The 27,647-nt window shown below is 42.7% G+C and overlaps 1 protein-coding gene across 1 annotated transcript in view; it reads left to right on the top strand.

Annotated features, from left to right (window-relative positions):
- Positions 1-27,647, top strand: part of MID2 (midline 2) — a 304,582-nt gene that overhangs the window by 125,063 nt on the left and 151,872 nt on the right. Inside the window, exons 4-6 of the mRNA XM_040322836.1 lie at positions 19,022-19,129; positions 21,137-21,285; positions 27,333-27,460. Coding sequence (XP_040178770.1) covers positions 19,022-19,129; positions 21,137-21,285; positions 27,333-27,460 — 385 coding nt within the window. The remainder of the gene's footprint in view (positions 1-19,021; positions 19,130-21,136; positions 21,286-27,332; positions 27,461-27,647) is intronic.

The following is a 27,647-nucleotide window of genomic DNA, read 5'->3' as shown; positions in this document are numbered from 1 at the left end:
GTAATTAGGGTGTGCCCAGGCACACCTGGCACACATCCTCTGCGCACGTCTATGTTTGCAACACCGTTGGAGGTTGGGAGCACTGTGGAGGTCTGGAGGCTCTGCAAAAGGCTTGGGGGGCACTGTGGCGGCCGAGAGCACCGTTGGGCCATTATGGCAGTTTGGGGAGAACTATGGAAGCAGAGAGAAACTGTGATAGGCAGATGGCTGAAATCCCAGGAGAGTGTAGTCTGTAGTCTGGCGGTGGGCATGGCCCAGACCAGTGGCGGCTGGTGCTCAACATTTTTTTTGGGGGGGCGCAAACAGAAAAAAAAATTGCAGTCTCACTGTGCCCATCAAATGCAGCCACTGTGCCATCAATTGTCACCACTGTGCCATGCCATCAAACGCAGCCACTGTGCCATCAATTGTCACCACTGTTCCATGCCATCAAACGCAGCCACTGTGCCATCAATTCACACCACTGTGCCATGCCATCAAATGCAGTCACTATGCCATGCCATCAAACGCAGCCACTGTGCCATCAATTTGCACCACTGTGCCATGCCATCAAACGCAGCCACTGTGCCATGAATTGTCACCACTGTTCCATGCCATCAAATGCAGTCACTATGCCATGCCATCAAACGCAGCCACTGTGCCATCAATTTGCACCACTGTGCCATGCCATCAAACGCAGCCACTGTGCCATCAATTGTCACCACTGTGCCATGCCATCAAACGCAGCCACTGTGCCATGCCATCAATTGTCGCCACTGTGCCAATTGTCACCACTGTGCCCTTTAATTGTCGCCACTATGCCCATTCATGCCGATGTGCCAATTGTCCCTATTGTCGCCACTGTGCCCATTGATGTCACTGTGCCCTTCGTCACCGCTGTGCCCTGTAAAATACCCCCCCTGCCCGACACTTACATTTACTGGAGTCAGCCATCCACGTCCTCGACCCTCGATGTCTTCCCCCGCCCTCGATGACGCTTCAGCCAATCAGGTTACCGGTAGCTAGAACCGGCCAACCTGATTGGCCGAGACGCCTGTCAGTCTTATCCAAGGAACGCACTCCCCGTGCGTTCCGAGGATAAGCTTCCGGGGACCCGAGGGCTGTACTCGGAAACCCTATCAGAGCCGCTGGCTCTGATAGGCACTTCCGTACAGCCAACCAGCTGCCATTATTCAGATGGTCGGCGCTCAATAGAACAGCGGCAGCGGCGACAATAACATAGATTCGTGCAATGCATGAATCTGTTATTAGACTCGGTGGCGGTGAGAGCCAGAGGGGGCGGCGCTCCAGCGCCCTCTATGGACGAACCGCCACTGGCCCAGACAGATATTGGATATCGCCACGCGTGCCTTAGTGCAAGTAATAATTCTAAGGCCAATATTTATGGTTAACTCAACATATGAAGATCTTTAAAGTGTCACTTATGGACAATTTTGGGTATCAACCTTTGTATCATGGGCACACAATTAAAAGTCTTGACATATTTGCTATCCATTTAGCATCTTTTATATTTTATTGAAAATGTGGACATTGTATTGTGTTTGTGTGCATTAAAATATATATATATTTTTTTTCAATATTCATTTGATAAACAGGATTTTTCTAACATTATACAGTATAAAATAAATATTATAAATGAAAATAAATAAATACAAATTTTCAGCTAGCACAGTTTGATTATGTTGGGTGCTTTCAGAAAATATATAAATGTTTTGGAGTTTTTAATTGTGTTTTCATGTACAAAATGTAATGTTTGCGCGAATTATTATTTTTTATTTACTTTGGCAGTCAAAGTGTTAGAAGTGCTTTAATTTATAATTACATTTTTAGGATATTTTTCTAGAGAAAAATACAGACAGAAGTATTGGGGCTGGAAGATAACAAAAATGAAAAGGAAGGAGCATTGGAAGAGACAAACGTTGAGAAAATAAAAAATGAGGATGAAAGTAAAAAGCCGGGCAGCCAGAAGAATTAAATATTGCGGAGTGAGGAGGAGGAGGAGGAGGAGGGAGCCCGGAGCCAGAAGTCGGGGAGATATAGATTGAGGGAATAAATCAGAGCGAGGAGTGGGAGATAACGCATACAATGTATCCACAGAGATTAAAAACTGATACATTTATTTATCACTCTATTTTTTTATTTATTTTTTTATTCTTTATTCAAATCCATCACTATAATTTGCAGAGCAATTTACTGAATAAATAGGAATTAAATATTCACGCATGATCCATTAGAATGTCCCAAAATTTGTGGTGAGTATGTGATAGAGGCCGATAGAGATAATTGTCTCTATTAGCATGCAATAAATTATCCACCTATGACTTCTGTAGCTCAAGCCCTTGTCTGCCAAGGTACGTTTATAAACGGCACAGTATACAAGGGGTTAAAGCAAGATCATGGCTCCAGAGCTTTTTTGGGGCTCTGAGGGTCTAATAGGCCAGAAAGAGGACCTGTCACATAGAGGGCTTGTTGGCCTCCTTGTGAAAGCAATAAAGTAAATTAAGAAAAGAAAATGTAAAAAAAAGTATATAAAATAAATTATTTGTATTTTCCCTGCTGACAGCTAAATGTAAAAAAAAAAAAAATTGCCGGCAACCCCCCAACAAAAAAAACAACCCATACCAGAACTTTATCTGAGCATGCAGCCTGGTGGGCCAGGAAAGGGGAGGACATTTGAGCGCCCCACCCCTCCTGAACCATATTAGGCCCCATGCCCTTAACATGAGGGGGTTCTTTGAGGCCGGGACCGGGACCTAAAGCACCTTGTATTGCCTTGGGGATGAGGGCCTCTTCCCCACAACCCTAGCCAGTGGTTATGGGGGTCTGCGGGCAGGGGGCTGATCGGAATCTGGAAGCCCCCTTTAACAAGAGACTCCCTAGATCCCACCCCCTCCTCATGTGAATGAGTATGGGGTACATTGTAACACTACTCATTCACCCCTCCTTAAAATAGGTGGGTTCTTTGGGGCTGGGGGGGGGGGTTCTTGTCTTGGGGATAAGGGCCTCTTCCCCACAACTGCAGGCAGGGGGGCTTATTGTAATCTGGAAGCCTTCTTTAACTAAGGAGCCCCCAGATCCCAGCCCCCCCTGTGAATAAGTATGGGGTACACTGTAACCCTACTCATTCACCCCCCAGAACATAAGGGGGTTCTTTGGGGGCAGGTGGGGTTCCTCCCCACACTAAAGCACCTTGTCTTGCCTTGGGGATAAGGGCCTCTTCCCCACAACCCTAGCCAGTGGTTGTGGGGGTCTGCGGGCAGGGGGCTGATCGGAATCTGGAAGCCCCTTTTAACAAGAGACTCCCTAAATCCCACCCCCTCCCCATGTGAATGAGTATGGGGTACATTGTAACACTACTCATTCACCCCTCCTTAAAATAGGTGGGTTCTTTGGGGCTGGAGGGGGTTCTTGTCTTGGGGATAAGGGCCTCTTCCCCACAACTGCGGGCAGAGGGGCTTATTGGAATCTGGAAGCCCTCTTTAACCATGGAGCCCCCAGATCCCAGCCCCCCCTGTGAATAAGTATGGGGTACACTGTAACCCTACTCATTCACCCCCCTGAACATAAGGGGGTTCTTTGGGGCCAGGGGGGGTTTTCTCCCCACACTAAAGCACCTTGTCTTGCCTTGGGGATAAGGGCCTCTTCCCCACAACCCTAGCCGGTGGTTGTGGGGGTCTGCAGGCAGAGGGCTGATCGGAATCTGGAAGCCCCCTTTAACGAGAGGCTCCACAAATCCCGCCCTCCCCCCATGTGAAGGAGTATGGGGTACATTGTAACCCTACTCATTCACCACTCCGTAAAACAGCCGGGGAGGGGTGGTTTCCTCCCCACCCTAAAGCACCTTGTCTTGCCTTGGGGATAAGGGCCTCTTTCCCACAACTGCGGACAGGGGGCTTATTGGAATCTGGAAGCCCCCTTTAACCAGGGAGCCCCCAGATCCCAGCCCCCCCTGTGAATGAGTATGGGGTACACCGTATCCCTACTCATTCACCCCTCCTTAAAAAAGGGGGTTCTTTACTGCCGGGGGGTTTCTTCCCCATCCCAAAGCACCTTGTCTTGCCTTGGGAATAAGGCCCTCTTCCCTACAACCCTAGCCAGTGGTTGTCGGGGTCTGTGGGAGGGGGGGGGGCTTATCAGAATCTGGAAAGCCCCATTAACAAGAGGGCCCCCAGATTTCACCCCCCCCATTTGTATGAAAATTGGGTACATTCACAACTATCATAGGAAATAAGTAAGCTTCTCATCACCATCTAGTGGCCAGACCGCATTACAGCTATCATAGGAAATAAGTAAGCTCCTCTGCACCATCTAGTGGCCACACCGCATTACAGCTATCATAGGAAATAAGTAAGCTCCTCTGCACCATCTAGTGGCCATAACCTTTTTTTTTTTTTCTCCATTCACACATTTGAATTGCAGACAATAAAGCCGGAGAACATTCGATTTTGCCCCATTCACAGAGTGAATTTTTATAAATTCACCCTTATGACTTTCAGTTAGAGTTTACATCTACTTTTAGTTTTTTTTTTTGTATAAAGAATTCTAAACAAGGAGTGAGATGGAAGATAGGACATAATTAGGTATGTGCCCTGGAATTTCAGGGATACATTTATTTTGTGCTGCTGTGTAAACTGTAAACTGTATAGTAATAGCTTACATCGGCTGTCTTCCAAATTTTTAACTGCATCAATAACAATGGTTTTAAGATAACAAATGGCGTTGATATTGGCCGGCAGCGGAGGATTTTTTCGACAGCACTTAACACTGGCCGGGTCCCCAGAGAGCTGCGAGTTAACAAGTGGCTTTTCATTGACAACTCATCAGACTTGTAAAGCAGAATTGATTAAAGTGCAATTAGAAGCTCTAATTATACCGGCTGCTGTAGGACAATTCAGCTTGGGTCCATGACCTTTTCACGCATGGACGGAGCCGGGAACAAGACGGATGTGGATGGCACTAGTCTGGCATTAGCTGTGGCATCTGAAACTGATGCAGTCTAGATTGCCTCTAACCATTGATCAATACGGGTCGAAATAAGGCTACAGATAAACCCAGTGTGTGGGTAGCAGGATGTGAACAAATGTAAAATGTTGTATGCAATCCTTTTTATGGTTTTATTTGTTTTCGTTTAGTTTTTTCTCAGTCTGTATTTTTTTTTTTTTAAGTATTTAACTTTCGAATACTAATGCTTACCCCCAGAAGACATGATACAGGAGATGGTCAGAGACTGCAGACATGATACAAGAGATGGTTAGAGACTGCAGATATGATACAGGAGATGGTCAGAGACTGCAGACATGATACAAGAGATGATCAGAGACTGCAGACACGATACAAGAGATGGTCACAGTTTGCAAATATGATGCAAGAGATGGACAGAGACTGCAGACATCATACAAGAGATGGTTAGAGACTGCAGACATGATACAAGAGATGGTGACAGTTTGTAGATATGATACAAGAGATGGACAGAGAATGCAGACATGATACAAGAGATGGTTAGAGACTGCAGACATGATACAAGAGATGGATGGAGACTGCAGACATGATACAGGAGATGGTCAGAGACTGCAGACATGATACAAGAGATGGATGGAGACTGCAGACATGATACAGGAGATGGTCAGAGACTGCAGGCATGATACAAGAGATGGTTAGAGACTGCAGACATGATACTAGAGATGGTTAGAGACTGCAGACATGATACAAGAGATGGTTAGAGACTGCAGACATGATACAGGAGAGGGTTAGAGACTGCAGGCATGATACAAGAGATGGTTAGAGACTGCTGCAGACATGATACAGGAGATGGTCAGAGACTACGGACATAATGCAATAGATGGTCAGAGACCGAGGATATGCTATAGTAGCTGGAGACTGGGGACATGCTATAGGAGACAGTCATAGACTGGAGACATGTTACATGAGTTACATGACTGCTAGAAATCACTGTTATAACAGCACAAGACTGCAGACATGATACTGGAGATGATCAGAGACTGCAGACATGATACAAGAGATGGTTAGAGATTGCAGACATGATACAAGAGATGGACAGAGACTGCAGAAATTACACAGGAGATGGTCAGAGATTGCAGACATGATACAAGAGATGATCAGAGATTGCAGACATGATACAAGAGATGGTGACAGTTTGTAGATATGATACAAGAGATGGACAGAGACTGCAGACATGGTACAAGAGATGGTTAGAAACTGCAGACATGATACAAGAGATGGTGACAGTTTGTAGATATGATACAAGAGATGGACAGAGAATGCAGACATGATACAAGAGATGGTTAGAGACTGCAGACATGATACAAGAGATGGTTAGAGACTGCAGACATGATACAAGAGATGGACAGAGACTGCAGGCATGATACAAGAGATGGTTAGAGACTGCAGACATGGTACAAGCGATGGTTAGAGACTGCAGACATGATACGGGAGAGGGTTAGAGACTGCAGACATGATACAAGAGATGGTTAGAGACTGCAGACATGATACAGGAGATGGTCAGAGACTACGGACATAATACAATAGATGGTCAGAGACCGAGGACATGCTATAGTAGCTGGAGACATGCTATAGGAGACAGTCATAGACTGGAGACATATTACATGAGTTACATGACTGCTAGAAATCACTGTTATAACAGCACAAGACTGCAGACATGATACTGGAGATGATCAGAAACTGCAGACATGATACAGGAGATGATCAGAGACTGCGGACATAATACAATAGATAGACACTGGAGAAATGTTACATGACTGCTAGAAATCACTGTTTAAACAGCACAAGAGGGGAACACAGATTAGTGTCGACCCCGAGGGCTACACCAAAAATGCCACATGTTGAGCATCAGGGGGGGGGCTAGACGAATGTCATTTAAAACATTTTTTTTGCTTTTAACATTCGATTTTTGGATCGAACTGACTTTACTGAACAATAACCACATCCACTGTTAGAAATGTGTTCATTTGAAAAGAAAATCATTCCTGCGACTTCAACTTTTCTGGATGTCAACCGATGATTGAAAAATCAAACAAATGTTCTTAAAATTAAAAATGTGGAAAAAAAAACCTACTAGTGGATAGCCAGCTTTATTCTTTTATTATTATTTTTTTTTTAATATCTTTATTTAAGCTTATGAAAAAAACATAACTGTGTGCCAGCTTTATTCTCTATTGACTCCTTTTCTGTCTTGAACTTTCCTCCTGCCGGTTGGAGGTCATATCTCTGTGATCTTGGCTAAGTGAATGGCCCAAATCCACCCCGAAATGTTGGGGGTGAATTTGAGAATAAAAATATAGTATTAAAGTATTAATATATAGTAATAGTAATTAATATATAGTATTAAAGAAAGGAAAATGTTTAAATCTAATGTGTGGAAAAATAAGCATATCCAATTCTATGGTCTTTTGAGGAATTAATTCTCCCATGAAAGATTTATTTATCTACAGTGGGGAGAAATTATTATTTGATCCCCTGCAGATTCTGTTTGCCACAAAGAATTGAAGGGTCTATCATTTCTATCATAGGTGTATTTTAAATGCTAGAGACAGAATATCAACCAAAAATCCAGAAAACCACAAGATACAAATGCAGTGGCGGCTGGTGCTCAAAATGTTTGGGGGGGGCACAAACAAACGAAAAAATAACCCCATCAAACGCGGCCACTGTGCCATAAAATTGTCACCACTGTGCCATAAAATTGTCACCACTGTGCCATGCCATCAAATGCAAAGAGCTGAAACTTCGAGTTGTCAAGCGACAGCCAGGAAACCTTAAGGATTTAGGGCCATATCCACAAAAGAGATACTCCGGCGTAAGCCGTCGTATCTCTGGTTCTAACTTTGGAACTGATCCTCAGAAGCAGTTTTCCTAAGCGATCCTCAAAGCTTTTGTGCCTAGTTTTTTCGCCGTAAGTGTTAGTTTGCCTGGTGTAAAACTAGGGCTGCTTTTACAAAGTGTAAAGTTAGTCACACCTTGTAAAGGCCCATTCAAGCGACGGCATTTGGTATGCATTCCCGAGGGAGAACTCCACGGCAATTTGTAAATTCCAAACCGGCATGGGTTCCCCCCCAGGAGCATACCAGGCCCGTAGGTCTGTTATGGGTTGTAAGGAGACCCCCCCTCCGCTGAAAAGTCGACGTAGGGGGTCCCCCTACAATCCATACCAGACCCGTATCCAAAGCACACTACCCGGCCAGTCAGGAATGGGAGTGGGGACGAGCGAGCGTCCCCCCCCCCCTCCTGAGCCGTGCCAGGCCGCATGCCCTCAACATGGGGGGGTTGGGTGCTCTGGGGCAGGGGGGCGCACTGCGGGCCCCCCCACCCCAGAGCACCCTGTCCCCATGTTGATGAGGACAGGACCTCTTCCCGACAACCCTTGCCGTTGGTTGTCGGGGTATGCGGGCGGGGGCTTATCGGAATCTGGGAGTCCCCTTTAATAAGGGGGCCCCCAGATACCGGCCCCCCACCCTAAGTGAATGGATATGGGGTACATCGTACCCCTATCCATTCACCTGTAGGCAAAAAGTAAAAGTTAGTAAACGCACAACACAAGGCTTTTTAAAATAATTTATTATTCTGCTCCGGATGCCCCCCCTGTCTTCGTTATTAGCTCAATTACCAGGGGGGGCTTCTTCTTCCACTCTCCGGGGGTCTTCTCCGCTCTCCGGGGGGGGTTTCTTCTTCCGCTCTCCGGGGGGGGGCTTCTCCGGACTCCGGGGGGCTTCTTCCATCTTCTCCCCTCTTCCGCTGTTGACTCGGCGAACCCCGGTTCTTCTGCAGATGTACGGTGCCTTCTTCTTCAGTGCTGGCTGCCTGCTATGTTTGTGTGTTAGCTCGATTTCAAACAGGCAGCCGGCGCGGTCTTCTGTGACGTCAGGGTCTTCTGTTCTTCTCCCCTCTTCCGATGTTGCCTCGTCGCCTGTTGTCGCTGTAATGATGGAAGCGCGCCTTGCATCCCATTTATATAGGCATCACCGTCCCATCATGCTCCGGTAGGTACCCACGTGGTGGGTGCCTACCCACGTGCACCCACCACGTGGGTACCTGCCGGAGCATGATGGGACGGTGATGCCTATATAAATGGGATGCAAGGTGCGCTTCCATCATTACAGCGACAACAGGCGACGAGGCAACATCGGAAGAGGGGAGAAGAACAGAAGACCCTGACGTCACAGAAGACCGCGCCGGCTGCCTGTTTGAAATCGAGCTAACACACAAACATAGCAGGCAGCCAGCGCTGAAGAAGAAGGCACCGTACATCTGCAGAAGAACCGGGGTTCGCCGAGTCAACAGCGGAAGAGGGGAGAAGATGGAAGAAGCCCCCCGGAGTCCGGAGAAGCCCCCCCCCCGGAGAGCGGAAGAAGAAACCCCCCCCGGAGAGCGGAGAAGACCCCCGGAGAGTGGAAGAAGAAGCCCCCCCTGGTAATTGAGCTAATAACGAAGACAGGGGGGGCATCCGGAGCAGAATAATAAATTATTTTAAAAAGCCTTGTGTTGTGTGTTTACTAACTTTTACTTTTTGCCTACAGGTGAATGGATAGGGGTACGATGTACCCCATATCCATTCACTTAGGGTGGGGGGCCGGTATCTGGGGGCCCCCTTATTAAAGGGGACTCCCAGATTCCGATAAGCCCCCGCCCGCATACCCCGACAACCAACGGCAAGGGTTGTCGGGAAGAGGTCCTGTCCTCATCAACATGGGGACAGGGTGCTCTGGGGTGGGGGGGCCCGCAGTGCGCCCCCCTGCCCCAGAGCACCCAACCCCCCCATGTTGAGGGCATGCGGCCTGGCACGGCTCAGGAGGGGGGGGGGACGCTCGCTCGTCCCCACTCCCATTCCTGACCGGCCGGGTAGCGTGCTTTGGATACGGGTCTGGTATGGATTGTAGGGGGACCCCCTACGTCGATTTTTCGGCGGAGGGGGGTCTCCTTACAACCCATAACAGACCTAAGGGCCTGGTATGCTCCTGGGGGGGGGAACCCATGCCGGTTTTTTCTTTGAAAATTGGCATGGAGTTCTCCCTCTCAGGAATGCATGCTGAGCGACGCTGTCATTTTTTTTTTAAATTATTTGTTTTCCCGGCGCGTCTTTGTTTTCACCCGTCGCAACTTTAGTGTCCCGTCGCAATCCACAAGGCCGCCCGGCGTCAATTACGTTCGCGCGATGCACATCGGGAAAATGAAGTCACACGCATGCGCAGTACGGCCGGCGCGGGAGCGCGCCTCATTTAAATTGTAAACGCCCCCCGGAGAGAAGGAACGCCTTGCGACGGAGGCACTTAAGTTACACTGCTTGAAATTTTTACGTAAGTGCTTTGTGGATCATGCACTTAGGTAAAAACTTTAAGTCAGTGTAACTTAACTGCTGAAAGTTAAGTTACGCCGCCTGGCTGAGGATTTGGCCCTTAGAGAAGATCTGTAAAGAATAGTGGAGCAAAATTCCTCCTGAGATGAGTGCAAACCTGATCACCGACTACAAGAAACGTCTGACCTCTGTGCTTCCCAACAAGGGTTTCTCCACCAACTGCTAAGTCATCTTTTGCTTGGGGATCAAATAATTATTTTACTCACTGAACTGGAACTTAATTTATAACATTTGTATCATACGTTTTTTTCTGGATTTTTGGTTGATATTCTGTCTCTATCATATAGAAAAACAAACAAGGCGCCTCTAAGTGCAGAAATATAAAACTTTTAATATCCCCTAAAGGGGTTAAAAACACTTACAAGATGGTGGATGAAACAGGCATGTAGCAGGTAAGTGTGTCCAGAAGATGTTCCAGTGGCAGGGCAGTCCCAGTCTGTGATGGTAAAGCTTCCAGGGAAGTCCACGAGATAGCAGCCAACTTGTGCTGTGAGTGTTCAGGGGACACAATAGTGCTGGAGCCTGGGGATGACATCAGAGAAAGCGAGACAGAAACCAGCATGGAACACAAACAGGAAGTGGACAGGAAGTGTGTCATAGAGGTGGGATGTGTTTCGGAACAGCTCATTGGTTCCTTCTTCAGCCAGTGACCTCTGTCCCTATAATATAAAATACACCTATAATAACATTTATAGACCCTTAATTTCTTTGTAAGTGGGCAAATTTACAAAAAAAAATTCCCCACTGTAATACTAAAACAAAGGCCTGTTAGGGTAATATAAAATGTAATAAATAAGTCATGATGTTTTTCATAAAGAAAACTGAAAAATACATTTTTTTAAATGAAATGACCTTTTCGATGTTTTGTACTTTTATTTTATATTTATTGTACTGCATGCATACTAAATGTTAATTTGCTGCGGCAAGTCAACATTAAAGTCAGAGAAATATCAGAGATTAGCAGTAAATTAGGGCTTTGGGTGTGAGGAACATTGAAATTTTCTATGCTTTAAAAAAGAAAAGTATCAGCAATTGCAATCAGTGTGCTAATGCAGATCCATTAGTAGGAATACAAAAAGAACATGTAAAAAACCTTCATTGTAATGTCTTTAGTGGTGGTCATGTGACCTCTACTCTGGTCTTTCTGTTCTTCAGGACAATGGCTGTGGGCAGAGAGATATGGCAACGTTTCCTCTGATGTCTTTACTTACTATAAAATGAAAAGAGAATGAGAAGATAAAAAGCCACCCAGGCGGGTAGAACTATGCGACCTTCCGTGAATGCAGGTCGCTCTTGATGTTGCAGGTCCACAATCCTGGGTCCTCTATGGCACATGTGTCAAATACAAGGCCTGTTGTGCCAGTTCATGTGGCCCTTGCACCTCGAATGCAGCTGCGGCACTCCCCCTCCGAGAACTCTTCAAGCTGGTCACTCAGACTATGAATCCAGCTTGTTTAGAGGCCCCCAATTCTGATTCACAAGAATTTTGCAACAAATTATCGGATTATTTCATTAATAAAATTGGAAAAATCTGTGAAAGTATTCAGCAAAATGGAACCGTCACCAACTCCCCCCCAAATCACATACCTAATACCCACATAAATCAGCCGCAATCACCAAAATTCACTCTAAAACCCATTTCCATCGATGCCACTAAAAATATCATCGGGACTCTGCGTAATAGCACAGCACCCAATGATATCATCCCCACTAAACTGCTGAAAGAAAGTGCCGATATACTGGCACCAGCTATCACGCAGCTCATTAACCAATCATCCAAGGAGGGCATGGTGCCCACCTTGCTGAAACAAGGTACAATAAAACCAATTCTAAAAAAACCTACCCTCGACCCCAAAGACCCAAACAACTGGAGGCCCATAACCGGAGGCCCTCTAAATGTCTTCTCCATGGTAATGGAGAAAGTAGTTGTACAACAGCTGCAACTGCATTTAGACACCCATAAATTACTCGACCCGTTTCAATCAGGCTTCCGTACGGGTCACGGAACAGAAACGGCGATGCTCAAAATATGGGATGACGCTCTAGAGGCCGCAGACGAAGGAGAATCTTGTCTCCTGATACTGCTGGACCTAAGCGCGGCCTTTGACACTTTAGATCACGGACTACTACTGGCTAGGCTAGCTGAAGTAGCCGGAGTCGCTGAAGGTGTTTTACCCTGGTTCTCCTCCTTCTTGGAAAACCGATCACAAATAGTGAAACTGGGGTCTTTCACTTCTGAAAAACGTACGGTGTCTTGCGGAGCCCCTCAGGGATCTCCCTTATCGCCCGTATTGTTTAATATCTATCTTCGCCCTCTCTTTGAAATCATCAGTAACCAGAAGTTACTTTACCACTCCTATGCAGACGACACACAACTGTATTTCCGCATCTGCAACAAAAAGGATCATTCTCTTGGACTAGAGAAATCCCTCTCTCTAATAGATAACTGGATGACAAACAGTTATCTTAAACTAAATGGTTCGAAAACAGAACTTCTCCTGTTTCGCGCTAACCGGAAAAATCACCCCGCGTCAACATGGATTTCCCCATCCATTCTGGGCAAAACTATCACCCCTAGCACCAAAGTCAAAAGTCTCGGAGTCATTTTCGATACCTACATGACAATGGATGCCCAAATAGGGTCAGTAGTCAGCGGATCCCACCATCTGCTGCGCCTACTACGCAGACTCACGCCCTTTATCCCGAAAGAGGACATAGCAGTCGTGGTGGGAACAATCATCAATTCCAGACTCGACTGCGCACATGCCCTCTATCTAGGACTCCCCAAATACCAAATCACTCGTCTGCAAGTCGTTCAAAATACGGCCGCTCGACTAGTGACTGGAGAAAAAACCATGGGAATCAATCTCACCTTCACTGAGACAAGACAGAATCATTTTCAATGCACTCTGCCTAATACATAAGTGTATTTAAGGCAACGCCCCCCAATATCTATGCGATAAAATAAAAGCCCATAACCCCAATCGCATTCTGCGATCCACCAATCAAAACCTACTCCAGATACCCAAAGCCAGATACAAGTCCAAAGGAGATCGAAGATTTGCAGTCCAGGGACCTCGACTGTGGAACACTCTACCAACCACCATCCGACTGGAGTCGGACCACTTGGCCTTCAGGAGAAAGATTAAAACCCATCTCTTCTGAGGTCAAGGGGTTCCTTACCCATGAAATGGATACAGCGCCCAGAGGCGATTCAGTTCGCATGTGTTGCGCTTTACAAGTCTCTCACTCACTCACGTCTCTGCCCCCCATTTTGTCTCAGCAGTTGGAGGCAGAGAGGAGGAAAAGCTCCTCCTACAGGTCCTGCACCTCTATGTGAAGCTCCAGCACCCCCTCGTTTCCACCTCTCCTGGTCTCAGCATTCAGCAGACTCCAGCAACTGACAAGGTGGTTCTAAAAACTTAAGTTTCATTCTATGCATGAAGGTAAAAAACCTTCTGTGTGCAGCAGTCCACTATGCTCCCCCTTATACTTACCTGAGCCTCATTGCGATCCAGCGATGTGCACAAGAGCCTCAGCTCTACGAAGAGTCTCCCTCCTCATTGGCTGAGACATCGGCTCCTGCTGCTGTCTATCACAGCCAGTGAGCCAATGAGGAGAGAGAGTGGGCGGGGTCAAGCCACGGCTCTGTGTGTGAATGGACACGCAGAGCAGCATCTGGGGAGTGACCTTGCTCAGGAGCCCCCATAGCAAGCTGTTTGGAGGGAGGGGCCAGGAAGAGGAGGATCGGGGCTGCTCTGTGCAAAACCACAGATCCATTACGTATGACATTTATATAGTTTTTTTTTAACAGCCTTTAATATCACTTTTAGTCCTCTTCTAGCCCTTCTCCAGACCTTACACTTTCTGCTTCCCAGCTCCACTCCCAGTGTCTTCCCAGCAGCAGCAGCACAACGTATGGGGGATTCAAGGGATGGTGGGGGACTCTTGATGTCTAGAGGTGTGGGGGCTCTTGACTTCTCATGTAGGGGGGGGTGGGGTGCTCTGGACATCTAGTCTTACAGATATAACTGGCCCGGATTCTGAAAAGGTCCCCACCCGCAAACACCGACAACCAACGGCCAGGGTTGACGGGAAGAGGCCCTTGTCCTTATCAACATGGGGACACGGTGCTTTGGGGTGGGGGGCCGCAGGGTGCCCCCCCTGCCCCAAAGCATGCGGCCTGGTACAGTTCAGGAGGGGGGCGCTCGCTTGTCTACACCGCCTTTCCTGACCGACCGGGCTGCATGCTTGGATAAGGGTCTGGTATGGATTTTGGGGGGACCCCCATGCCGTTTTTTTGGCATAGGGGTCCCCCCATAGCAAACCTAAGGACCTGGTATGCTCTTGGAGGGGAACCCATGCCAGTTTTTTATTTAAAATTTGGCGTGGACTTCCCCCTCAAGATTCATACCAGACACAGCTGACACAGTGCACTGTGATTACTTGCGGTTATGTGCAGATAGCTGCGTCAAATCGTTCCTGGACGCAGTCAAATCTATTTTTTCTTGCTGCACCAAACCGCAGGTAACGAAACCACCGCTAAACGCAGTGTGTGAAGGGGGCCATAGGGAAGCATTGTGTGCTTTTAGTTGCAGTAGAATCCGCAGCTAAAAGCACCATTCTATCCGTCCGTGTGAAAGGGGCCTTAATTGTGCTCTGTCCAACCAATATCTCTCTCTTGTCACTCCTGCTGCCACTCGTTACAGACCTTTGGCTTGTTCATTGACTATGCTTTTACTTGATCGCAACCTGCAATCGTTTGTTACTGACCTTTGGCTTGTTTACTGACTACGCTTGATCCCTATTAGCTATATCTGTTACTGGACCCCGACTAGGGTGACCACATTCGCAAACGGCCATTCAGGGACCCCCTTCCCAAAAATCAGCTTGTGCTGTAATGAATCACAGCACAGCTGGGACAGCGGATGCGCGCTCTACCCAGAAGAACTGATCATGGCCCCAAAAAAGGCAGCCGCATCGCCACTTTACTCATTGACAGCACTTGTCTTGACTGGCCGAATCCCATTTTACCTTGTTCCAATGCTGGCTTTACACTGTCCTGCTGTGATTAGACACAAGAGGCGGGATTTATGATTTCTCCAATTACAAGCAGGGGGCGGGGTTTGTGCCTCTCCAGACATTCCCGGCCAGGACAAGTGCTGTCAGTGAGTAAAGTGGCGATGTGGTGGACTTTTTTGGGGGCAGCAGATAGAGGGGAGGGGGGGTGGCTGTGTCAGCTTCATTCCGGGACACTGTATTGTCCCGGAATGAAGGCGCCCGGGACCTGGGACAGACCTGCAAAATGCGGGACTGTCCCGGGCAATCCGGGACACATGGTCAACCTTACCCCGGCTTGTTCACCTCCTAATGGGACAATTTCTTGAGGACCATGGCCTGGTCATGCAGCAAAACCAACAATCTCCACAATCGGAAGCTCTGGTGAACACCAGTTAGTGCTTAGACACCATACCTCGGGTGAGCCCTCGTCGTATGCCAGGGTGACCTGCTTTGTATACTTATCATGCTGGTTGGTTGATGGCTTCTCTACTGCTATAGCTACTGGACACTGACCCCTGACCGTGACATACCCTCATTTACCAGAAAGATGCTGCCCATAACATGCCCTGGTAGGGGAGACCAGCCTCTTCCTCTAATGGTGGTGACAAGAGTATAATACTGGAAGATGAACCTGCATTATGATGCTGCAATCATAGACTTGCAGCACTGAGCATAGGGTGACAACCCCATTGGAAATTCAAAAGACTGCATACAATGTTGTCACCATAAACCTGAAAGGTAATCCATCTGGACACGCACTGAAACTGGCAGGATCAACAGATATTTTTGACTTTATAACAGGAAAAAAGCAATTTAATCCTAACAGCCCAATTCCAAATAAAAACACTTCTAGCCAGATTCAGAAAGAGTTAGGCCGGCTTATCTACAGATAAGCCGACCTAACTCTGAATCTGCGCCGACCTATGTTTAAGTATATTCTCAAACAGAGATACGCTTAAATATATCTAAGATACGACGGCTTGCGCCGTCCTATCTTAGGTTGCAATATTGAGGCTGAGCGCTAGGTGGCGCTTCCATTGCGGTCGGCGTAGAATATGCAAATTAGTAGATACGCCGATTCACGAACGTACGCCCGGCCGACGCAGTACATTTACGCCGTTTACATAAGAGATAGGCCGCGTAAATTTAGAGCTAGGGCCTAGTTGGCCTAGCCAATGTTAAGTATGGCCGCCGTTCTCGCGTCGAAATTCGAAATTTTTACGTCGTTTGCGTAAGTCGTCCGTGAATAGGGATTACGTCGTTTACGTCCACGTCTAAATCAATAGGCCCGTGCGGCGTACTTAGCCGCAATGCACACTGGGAAATATAGGCGCCCGGCGCATGCGCAGTTGAAAAGAAAACGTCAATCACGTCGGGTCAAGCCTCATTACCATTAAACACGCCCCCTCAGACAAATTTGAATTAGGCGCCCTTACGCCCGCCGCATTGACGCTACGCCGCCGTAACTTAGCAGGCAAGTACATTGCTAATCATGTACTTGCCTCGCTAACTTACGGCGGCGTAGCTTAAATGCCTTAAGCTACGCCGCCGCAAAGTTGCGGCAATGTATGTGAACCTAGGCAATCAACTCTTCAAAACCCTTGCCCTCTATGAATTAATAGTAGATTCAAAAACATTCTTCATATGCCGTTCTGCTTTGTGTAAAAAGGACTCTTCGGTAGTGTTGCTCACGAATATTCGCATTGCGAATATTCGTTACGAATATGGCATATTCGAATATTCGCGAATAACTCGAATTTCGCGGCCAAAATTCGCTATTCCGAATATTCGTATTTTTTCAAATTTAATTTTAAAACAGATCACATCCTATCGACGTCTAAAAGCATTGCTGGTATGATTAGAGACCCTGGGCCGAGTAGCTAAGCTGAGGCGATCCTTTTATGTTGCCGAATATTTGCAATCGCGAATATTCGATTTCCGAATATTCGCGAATACTTTCTCCGCCCTTCTTTTGCATCAGAGCCAATCAGAGTTCTCCTACCACAGTTGTCAAAATTTCGCAATCAATTTCGCATTCGCATTAGCGAAATTTCGATAAAATATCACGAATATTCGCGAATACTTTCTCCGCCCTTCTTTTGCATCAGAGCCAATCAGAGTTCTCCTACCACAGTTGTCAAAATTTCGCAATCAATTTCGCATTCGCATTAGCGAAATTTCGATAAAATATCACGAATATTCGCAAATACTTTCTCCGCCCTTCTTTTGCATCAGAGCCAATCAGAGTTCTCCTACCACAGTTGTCAAAATTTCGCAATCAATTTTGCATTCGCATTAGCGAAATTTCGCAAAAAAATGTTTTGATAAAATATCACGAATATTCGATTTCTATATATTCGTGATATATCGCAAAATCGAATATGGCGTATTCCGCTCAACACTACTCTTCGGACCCTGTGACTTTATCACATAATCTTATTTGCTGCCTTCCTTGCGCTGGTGGTGGGAGTCATGCCGACAACGCCTGTAGCCACTGACAGCCCAGGAGCTGTCGCCTGCAGCACTGCAAGTCTCCTGGTGATACTACAGGGGGCCACCCTGACAATGTTGGAGCAAATAGTTTAGGAAGTGTGGAGGAAATCAGCAGCACTAAGACATAATGAGGGATAATAACAAAAGCCAAAACAAGTGCTTCATTAGGAAAATTTGAAAAATAGCAATTATTCATGACATACAAGCAAACTAAAGGTCGCCCAGTTGCAGTTTAGATCCACTTTAAATTGTTTTAGTCAGGGCTCGACAAATCCCGTTTTTTTTTGTGAGCTGGCGCCATCTGGTGGTGGCCGTTGGTATTACAAGTTAAGCATTACAAGTTAAACAGCAATTCTAATGTCATTTTTCACTGTTTTCGCTGCCATCTTCTTCCCTCTAATTAGAACCCCCAAACATTATATATATTTTTTTATCCTAACACCCTAGAGAATAAAATGGCGATCGTTGCAATACTTTCTGTCACGCCGTATTTGCGCAGCGGTCTTACAAACGCACTTTTTTGGGAAAAAATTACACTTTTTTTAATTAAAAAATAAGACAACTGTAAAGTTATCCCCATTTTTTTTAATATTATGAAAGATAATGTTACGTCGAGTAAATTCATACCCAACATGTCACGCTTCAAAATTGCGTCCGCTCGTTGAATGCCGACTAACTTTTACCCTTTAAAATCTTCATAGGCGACGTTTAAAAAAATCTACAGGTTGCATGTTTTGAGTTACAGAGGAGGTCTAGGGCTAGAATTATTGCTCTTGCTCTACCAATCGCGGCGATACCTCACATGTGTGGTTTGAACACCGTTTACATATGCGGGCGCTACTCACGTATGTGTTCGCTTCTGCGTGCGAGCTCGTCGGGACGGGGCGCGTTTTCTGGCTCCTAACTTTTTTAGCTGGCTCCTAGATTCCAAGCAAATTTGTCAAACCCTGGTTTTTGTTCCACAAGCCATGTAATATATAAAAAGCTTTGCTATAATTGTACTAAACTGGATTATCTTTGGCATAAAAAATTGGTTTGAACCCATCCTAAAGTCTTTCTTTGTAATGTTTTTTTCTCCAGGTCAACACAAGCATGCATGAGGCCAAGCTCAATGAAGAATGTGACGAACTTGTGGACATTATCCATCGAAGAAAGCAGATGATTTCCGTAAAAATCAAGGAGACAAAAGTGAGTTTGCTTGCTCTAATATTATGTTATAAATACAATTATCCATACAAAATAGTAGTAAAAAAGAAAGTCAGAGGTCTGGCCTTTAACCACTTAAGGCCCGGACCAATATGCAGGTTAAGGACCTTGCCCCTTTTGGCGAATTCGGCACTGCGTCGCTTTAACTGACAATTGCGCGGTCGTGCGACGTGGCTCCCAAACAAAATTGGCGTCCTTTTTTCCCCACAAAGAGAGCTTTCTTTTGGTGGTATTTGATCACCTCTGCGGTTTTTATTTTTTGTGCTATAAACAAAAATAGAGCGACAATTTTGAAAAAAAATCAATATTTTTTACTTTTTTCTATAATAAATATCCCCCAAAAACATACATATACAAAAACTTTTTTTTTCCTCAGTTTAGGCCGATATGTATTCTTCTACATATTTTTGGTAAAAAAAATCGCAATAAGCGTTAATCGGTTGGTTTGCGCAAAATGTATAGCGTTTACAAAATAGGGGATAGTTTTATTGCACTTTTATAAAAAAAAATTTTTTACTACTAATGGCGGCGATCAGCGATTTTTTTCGTGACTGCGACATTATGGCGGACACTTTGGACAATGTTGACACATTTTTGGGACCATTGTCATTTTCACAGCCAAAAATGCATTTAAATTGCATTCTTTATTGTGAAAATGACAGTTGCAGTTTGGGATTTAACCACAGGGGGCGCTGTAGGAGTTAGGGTTCACCTAGTGTGTGTTTACAACTGTAGGGGGGTGTGGCTGTAGGTCTGACGTCATCGATCGAGTCTCCCTATAAAGGGGATGACACGATCAATGCAGCCGCCACAGTGAAGCACGGGGAAGCCGTGTTTACATACGGCTCTCCCCGTTCAGCTCCGGGGACCGATCGCGAGGGGGCGGCTAGAAACGAATAGCCGCGCCCTCGTCCCGGATCGCTCCCAGACGATTACCGACTGCCGCATGTACCGGGGCGAGTCCCGATCGGACCCCCGACCCACGTCTAGGCAGGGACGTATACGCACGTCCATCTGCCTGTATGTGCCATTCTGCCGACGTACATATACATGCGGTGGTCATTAAGTGGTTAATAAAAAAAGGTGCAGTGGAACCTCGGATTACGAGCATAATCCGTTCCAGGAGAATTTTCGTAATCCAAAGTACACGCATATCAAAGCGAGTTTCCCCATTGAAGTCAATGGAAACGAAAATAATTTGTTCCGCATTGACTTCAATGGCATGCAATACCGTATGCAGCCAGAGGTGGGGGAGGGCGATGGAGAGCCTCGAAAACGTCCAGAAAGGCCCGAGGATAAGGATGAGCTCCGGCGTGTTCGCATAGAACGCGTGCAGAGCCCGCCAGGAAGTCGGCACCCGCGCTGCGCTAATCACAGCCAGGCAGACATTGTCCGATGCTCGGCTGCAGAGATCGGGAAATGTCTGCCTGGCTGTGATTAGCGCAGCGCGGGTGCCGACTTCCTGGCGGGCTCTGCACGTGTTCTATGCGAACACGCCGGAGCTCATCCTTACCCGAGGACAGCTCGGCTGACCTTCGGCAAACCTCAGAAAGGCTCGGAAACAGAGTATTTCCATGTCTTTCCGAGCATTACCGAACGGCTGCGATCGGCGCCATTTTGGCTCCGCTCAGCTCTGGCGCCCCCTCCCACCTCAGGCCAAACGCGGTACTGCACACCACTTTGGCCTGAATCCTGCTGCTTTTGCGAGACAACACTCGCAAACCGAGTTAGGATTTTTTTTTAAATACAGCGCTCGTATTGCGAAACGCTCGCGTTACTCGCAATCCGAGGTTCCACTGTAATTATTTATGGTGCACAGTGCTTTAGTAAGCCAAATGTCGTCTGGTTAGGATTTAGATCTGACTTAGCATGCCAAAAATGTCAATATCCATTTTGAGCAGACTGGCCCGTTCAGAGTAAAGTGGCCGGTTTTACGTGTTTAATACAACGCCTACGCTATCTCTCAACATAAATCTTTTTGGCTTTCAGGTAACAAAGCTGAGGAAACTCGCACAGCAAATTGCCAACTGTCGGCAAAGACTGGAGCGATCTACAGTGCTAATAAATCAAGCTGACCATCTTCTGAAGGAGAGCGATCACGCCAGATTTCTGCAAGCAGCAAAAACTGTAGTGGACAGGTAGGTGACTTTCAAAAAACAAATATAGTGAAGATAATAAGCAAAATAACTCTTTAGCGGCCATTGAAGTTTGGGACCAAATCTAGCCACATCCATATGGGTCGGGGTTCATTGGACTAAAACTCTATGGCTAATTTTCACACCAAAATCATTTTTATTTTCATAAATTTCCTACTTGCTGTTTAACCACTTCCGGACCGCCGCATGTACATATACGTCGGCAGAATGGCACATTGGCGTACCTGTACGTCCCTGCCTAGACGTGGGTCAGGGGTCCGATCGGGACCCCCCCGGTACATGCGGCGGTTCCCGTGGCTTCAAGAGCGATCCGGGACGAGGGCGCGGCTATTCGTTTCTAGCCGCCCCCTCGCGATCGCTCCCCGGAGCTGAAGAACGGGGAGAGCCGTATGTAAACAGGGCTTCCCCGTGCTTCACTGTGGCGGCTACATCGATCGTGTCATCCCTTTTATAGGGGAGACACGATCGATGATGTCAGACCTACAGCCACACCCCCCTACAGTTGTAAACACACACTAGGTGAAGCCTAACTCCTACAGCGCCCCCTGTGGTTAACTCCCAAACGGCAACTGTCATTTTCACAATAAACAATGCAATTTAAATGCATTTTTTGCTGTGAAAATGACAATGGTCCCAAAAATGTGTCAAAATTGTCCGAAGTGTCCGCCATAATGTCGCATTCACGAAAAAAAATCGCTGATCGCCGCCATTAGTAGTAAAAAAAAAAAATAATAATAATAAAACTATCCCCTATTTTGTAAACGCTATAAATTTTGCGCAAACCAATCGATAAACGCTTATTGTGATTTTTTTTTTTACCAAAAATAGGTAGAAGAATACATATCGCCCTAAACTGAGGGAAAAAAATGTTTTATATATGTTTTTGGGGGATATTTATTACAGCAAAAGTAAAAAATATTGCATTTTTTTCAAAATTGTCGCTCTATTTTTGTTTATAGCGCAAAAAATAAAAACCGCAGAGGTGATCAAATACCACCAAAAGAAAGCTCTATTTGTGGGGAAAAAAGGACGCCAATTTTGTTTGGGAGCCACGTCGCACGACCGCGCAATTGTCTGTTAAAGCGACGCAGTGCCGAATTGTAAAAACCCCTTGGGTCATTTAGCAGCATATTGGTCCGGTCCTTAAGTGGTTCATTTTATACTGACAACTGGATAAAATTGTAAACAAGAAATAAATGAATAAAAATAATATATAAATATCATTTTATTATTTTGTTAGTTTAATATTTTTTCATTCCGTAGGTGTCCCTACAATAAAAAAAAAAAAGCAATGGTTCACTGCCATTTCTTTGTGAAGCAAGCTTTATAAGTACTATGATATGGTTGGAAACCATTCAAACTGGTCAAACGTAACAAGCTTTTATTTGGTATACCAGTTTAATAAAATCTCTGATCGTTTTTTTTATTTTTTATTTATAGAATGACAGATGACTAACATTTTAAGAACATGTTTAACCACTTAAGCCCCGGACCAATATGCTGCTAAATGACCCAAGGGGTTTTTACAATTCGGCACTGCGTCGCTTTAACAGACAATTGCGCGGTCGTGCGACGTGGCTCCCAAACAAAATTGGCGTCCTTTTTTCCCCACAAATAGAGCTTTCGTTTGGTGGTATTTGATCACCTCTACGGTTTTTATTTTTTGCGCTATAAACAAAAATAGAGCGACAATTTTGAAAAAAATGCAATATTTTTTACTTTTTGCTATAATAAACATCCCCCAAAAACATATAAAACATTTTTTTTCCTCAGTTTAGGCCGATACGTATTCTTCTACCTATTTTTGGTAAAAAAATCGCAATAAGCGTTTATCGATTGGTTTGCGCAAAATTTATAGCGTTTACAAAATAGGGGATAGTTTTATTATTATTTTTTTTTACTACTAATGGCGGCGATCAGCGATTTTTTTCGTGACTGCGACATTATGGCGGACACTTCGGACAATTTTGACACATTTTTGGGACCATTGTCATTTTCACAGCAAAAAATGCATTTAAATTGCATTCTTTATTGTGAAAATGACAGTTGCAGTTTGGGAGTTAACCACAGGGGGCGCTGAAGGAGTTAGGATTCACTTAGTGTGTGTTTACAACTGTAGGGGGTGTGGCTGTAGGACTGACGTCATCGATTGTGTCTCCCCTATAAAAGGGATCACTCGATCGATGCAGCCGCCACAGTGAAGCACGGGGAAGCTGTGTTTACATACGGCTCTCCCCGTTCTTCAGCTCCGGGGAGCGATCGCGAGGGGGCGGCTAGAAACGAATAGCCGCGCCCTCATCCCAGATCGCTCCCGAAGCCACGGGAACTGCCGCATGTACCGGGGGGGTCCCGATCGGACCCCCGACCCACGTCTAGGCAGGGACGTACATGGTACGCCAATGTGCCTGTCTGTGCCATTCTGCCGACGTAAATGTACATGCGGCAGTCCGGAAGTGGTTAATACTGTAATTTATTATTTTTTATTACTGTAGCTGTCTCTTACAATTACATTATTAAACAATGGTACACTGCCATTTAGCTTATGACAATTATGAGATAATTGAACACCATTCTGATTGGTTAGACAGGGACAGATATATAAGATGTTTTTTTTGGTAAACCAGTTTAATAAATTCTCTGCTTATGTTATATGTTAAAATATATCTCATGACGGCTCCACTTTACGTACAAATATACAATATGCGGTCTATTTGTACAAAAAAAAAAAATATGTTGGATGGGCATGACAAACCTAGCCTTCACAAATTCTGACTATATTTTTCTTAATACAGTGATTTCTTATGATCATCAGCTCCACCTGGTGGACATAATGTGGTATTTTTTGTGTGCAATACCTCAGTCAGTAAAATACCAGATTATGGCCACCAGGTGGAGCTGATGATCATAAGAAATCACTGTATTAAGCAAAATATAGTCAAAATTTGTGATGGCTAGTAAATAAACCTTTTAAGCAGAATCCATGAGGGCTGGGTGAATGTTTGTGACATTTGTTCAACATATTTTTATATATATATATATATATATATATATATATATATATATATATATATATATATATATATATATATATATATATATATATATATATATATATTATATTTCAGTTTAACTTGCTTTGGCTCGTGCTTTTGGAGTATTTTTTTACTTTCAATTTATAATTATCTTTATTTATTTTTTTAAATATTTGTTTTTTTAATATTGCTTTGGCTTGTGCTTTTTGGAGTATTTTTTTACTTTAAATTTATAATTATCTTTATTTTTTTTAAATATTTTTTTTTAATATTTCAGTTTAACTTGCTTTGGCTCGTGCTTTTTTGGAGTATTTTTTTACTTTAAATTTATAATTATCTTTATTTATTTTTTAAAATATTTTTTTTAATATTTCAGTTTAACTTGCTTTGGCTCATGCTTTTGGGGTAATTTTTTACTTTAAATTAATAATTATATTTAGATCATTTTCTCTTATGCAAGCACATTTTTTATTTATTTTTTAAATTGCAATAAGAGAAAATGATCTAAAGATAATAATGAATTTAAAGTAAAAAATACCCCAAAAGCACGAGCCAAAGCAAGTTAAACTGAAATATTAAAAAAAATATTTAAAAACATAAAGATAATTATAAATTTAAAGTAAAACAATATTCCAAAAAGCACAAGCCAAAGCAAGTTAAACTGAAATATTTAAAACATATATATAAAAATAATATGTTGAACAAATGTCACAAACATTCACCCAGCCCTCATGGATTCTGCTTAAAAGGTTTTTGCTATATTTTGCTTAATATATTTTGCTTAATACATTGATTTCTTATGATCATCCGCTCCACCTGGTGAAAATAATGTGGTATTTTTTGTGTGCAATACCTCAGTCAGAAAAATACCAGATTATGGCCACTAACTTGCTTTGGCTAGTGCAATTTTTTGGAGTATTTTTTTTACTTTAGATTTATAACTATCTTTAGTTATTTTTTTATATTTTTTTTTTAATATTTCAGTTTAACTTGCTTTGGCTTGTGCTTTTTTGGAGTTTTTTTTTTAATTTATAATTATCTTTATTTATTTTTTTAAATATTTTTTTTTAATATTTCAGTTTAACTTGCTTTGGCTCATGCTTTTTTGGAGTATTTTTTTACTTTAAATTTATAATTATCTTTATTTTATTTTTATTTATTTTTTTAATATTTCAGTTTAACTTGCTTTGGCTCGTGCTTTTTGGAGTATGTTTTTACTTTCAATTTATAATTATCTTTATTTATTTTTTTAAATATTTTTTTTAATATTTCAGTTTAAATTGCTTTGGCTCGTGCTTTTTGGAGTATGTTTTTACTTTAAATTTATAATTATCTTTATTTATTTTTTTAAATATTTTTTTAATATTTCAGTTTAACTTGCTTGTGCTTTTTTGGAGTATTTTTTTACTTTCAATTTATAATTATCTTTATTTTTTTTTTTTCAGTTTAACTTGCTTCGGCTTGTGCTTTTTTGAAGTATTTTTTTACTTTAAATTTATAATTATCTTTATTTTTTTAAATATATTTTTTTTAATATTTCAGTTTAACTTGCTTTGGCTTGTGCTTTTTGGAGTATTTTTTTACTTTCAATTTATAATTATCTTTATTTTTTATTTTTTATTTTTCAGTTTAACTTGCTTTGGCTCGTGCTTTTTGGAGTATTTTTTTACTTTAAATTTATAATTATCTTTATTTATTTATTTTTTAATATTTTTTTGAATATTTCAGTTTAACTTGCTTTGGCTTGTGCTTTTGGGGTATTTTTTTACTTTAAATTAATAATTATCTTTAGATAATTTTCTCTTATGCAAGCAAATTTTTTTTTTTTAAATTGCAATAAGAAAAAATGATCTAAAGATAATAATTAATTTAAAGTAAAAAATACCCCAAAAGCATGAGCCAAAGCAAGTTAAACTGAAATATTAAAAAAAATATTTAAAAAAATAAAGATAATTATAAATTTAAAGTAAAACAATATTCCAAAACGCACAAGCCAAAGCAAGTTAAACATATTTTATATATATATATATATATATATATATATATATATATATATATATATATATATATAAACTTTTTTTTTAGTATTTCAGTTTAACTTGCTTTGGCTTGTGCTTTTTAGGAGTATTTTTTTACTTTAAATTTAAAATTATCATTATTTCTTTTTTTAAATATTTTTTTTTAATATTTCAGTTTAACTTGCTTTGGCTCGTGCTTTTTGGAGTATTTTTTTACTTTCAATTTATAATTATCTTTATCTTTTATTTTTTATTTTTCAGTTTAACTTGCTTTGGCTCGTGCTTTTTGGAGTATTTTTTTACTTTCAATTTATAAGTATCTTTATTTATTTTTTTAAATATTTTTTTTTAATATTTCAGTTTAACTTGCTTTGGCTTGTGCTTTTTGGAGTATTTTTTTTACTTTAAATTTATAATTATCTTTATTTTTATTTTTTTATTTTATTTTTTAATATTTAAATATTGTGACATTTGTTCAACATATTTTTTTATATATATGTTTTTTAAATATTTCAGTTTAACTTGCTTTGGCTCGTGCTTTTTTGGAGTATTTTTTTACTTTCAATTTATAATTATCTTTATTTTTATTTTTTTTTAATATTTCAGTTTAACTTGCTTTGGCTCGTGCTTTTGGAGTATTTTTTTACTTTCAATTAATAATTATCTTTATTTTTTTTTTTACATTTTTTTTTAATATTTCAGTTTAACTTGCTTGTGCTTTTTTGTAGTATTTTTTTATTTTCAATTTATAATTATCTTTATTTTTTTTTTAATATTTCAGTTTAACTTGCTTTGGCTTGTGCTTTTGGGGTATTTTTTACTTTTAAATTAATAATTATCTTTAGATCATTTTCTCTTATTGCAATTTAAAAAAAAAACAAAAAAACATTTGCTTGCATAAGGCGAGTATTTTCTAAATCGGCTGATAAAAAGTCTCAGTACAGCCCAAATATTTAATGCTACTGTTATCTCGTGTCAGGGTATCCATGGCAACAGCATCCTCTCAAGTTCCTTTCCCTGATGTCAATTTAAATGATGCCTTTGAAAACTTTGCCCTGGATTTCTCCAGAGAGAAGAAATTGTTGGAAGGACTGGACTATGTAACCGGTAAGAAGATAAAATTCTAAAAAATTATTTTTTTTTAAAAATCTACTTTTCCTCTAATAACCTCTCCCTTTTATGTCTGAATATACACATATTTTTTACGTTTGCCATGGCATTGTGCTGGAACTATGTGTTCCTTGTTAAAGATTCTTGAAAGTTGTCAGACAATAAGAGGCAGATGTCGGGGGCC

Source organism: Rana temporaria, chromosome 9 (assembly GCF_905171775.1).
Source record: "Rana temporaria chromosome 9, aRanTem1.1, whole genome shotgun sequence".
Taxonomy (NCBI): Eukaryota; Metazoa; Chordata; class Amphibia; order Anura; family Ranidae; genus Rana; species Rana temporaria.
This window is presented reverse-complemented; position numbering and strand designations above follow the sequence as displayed.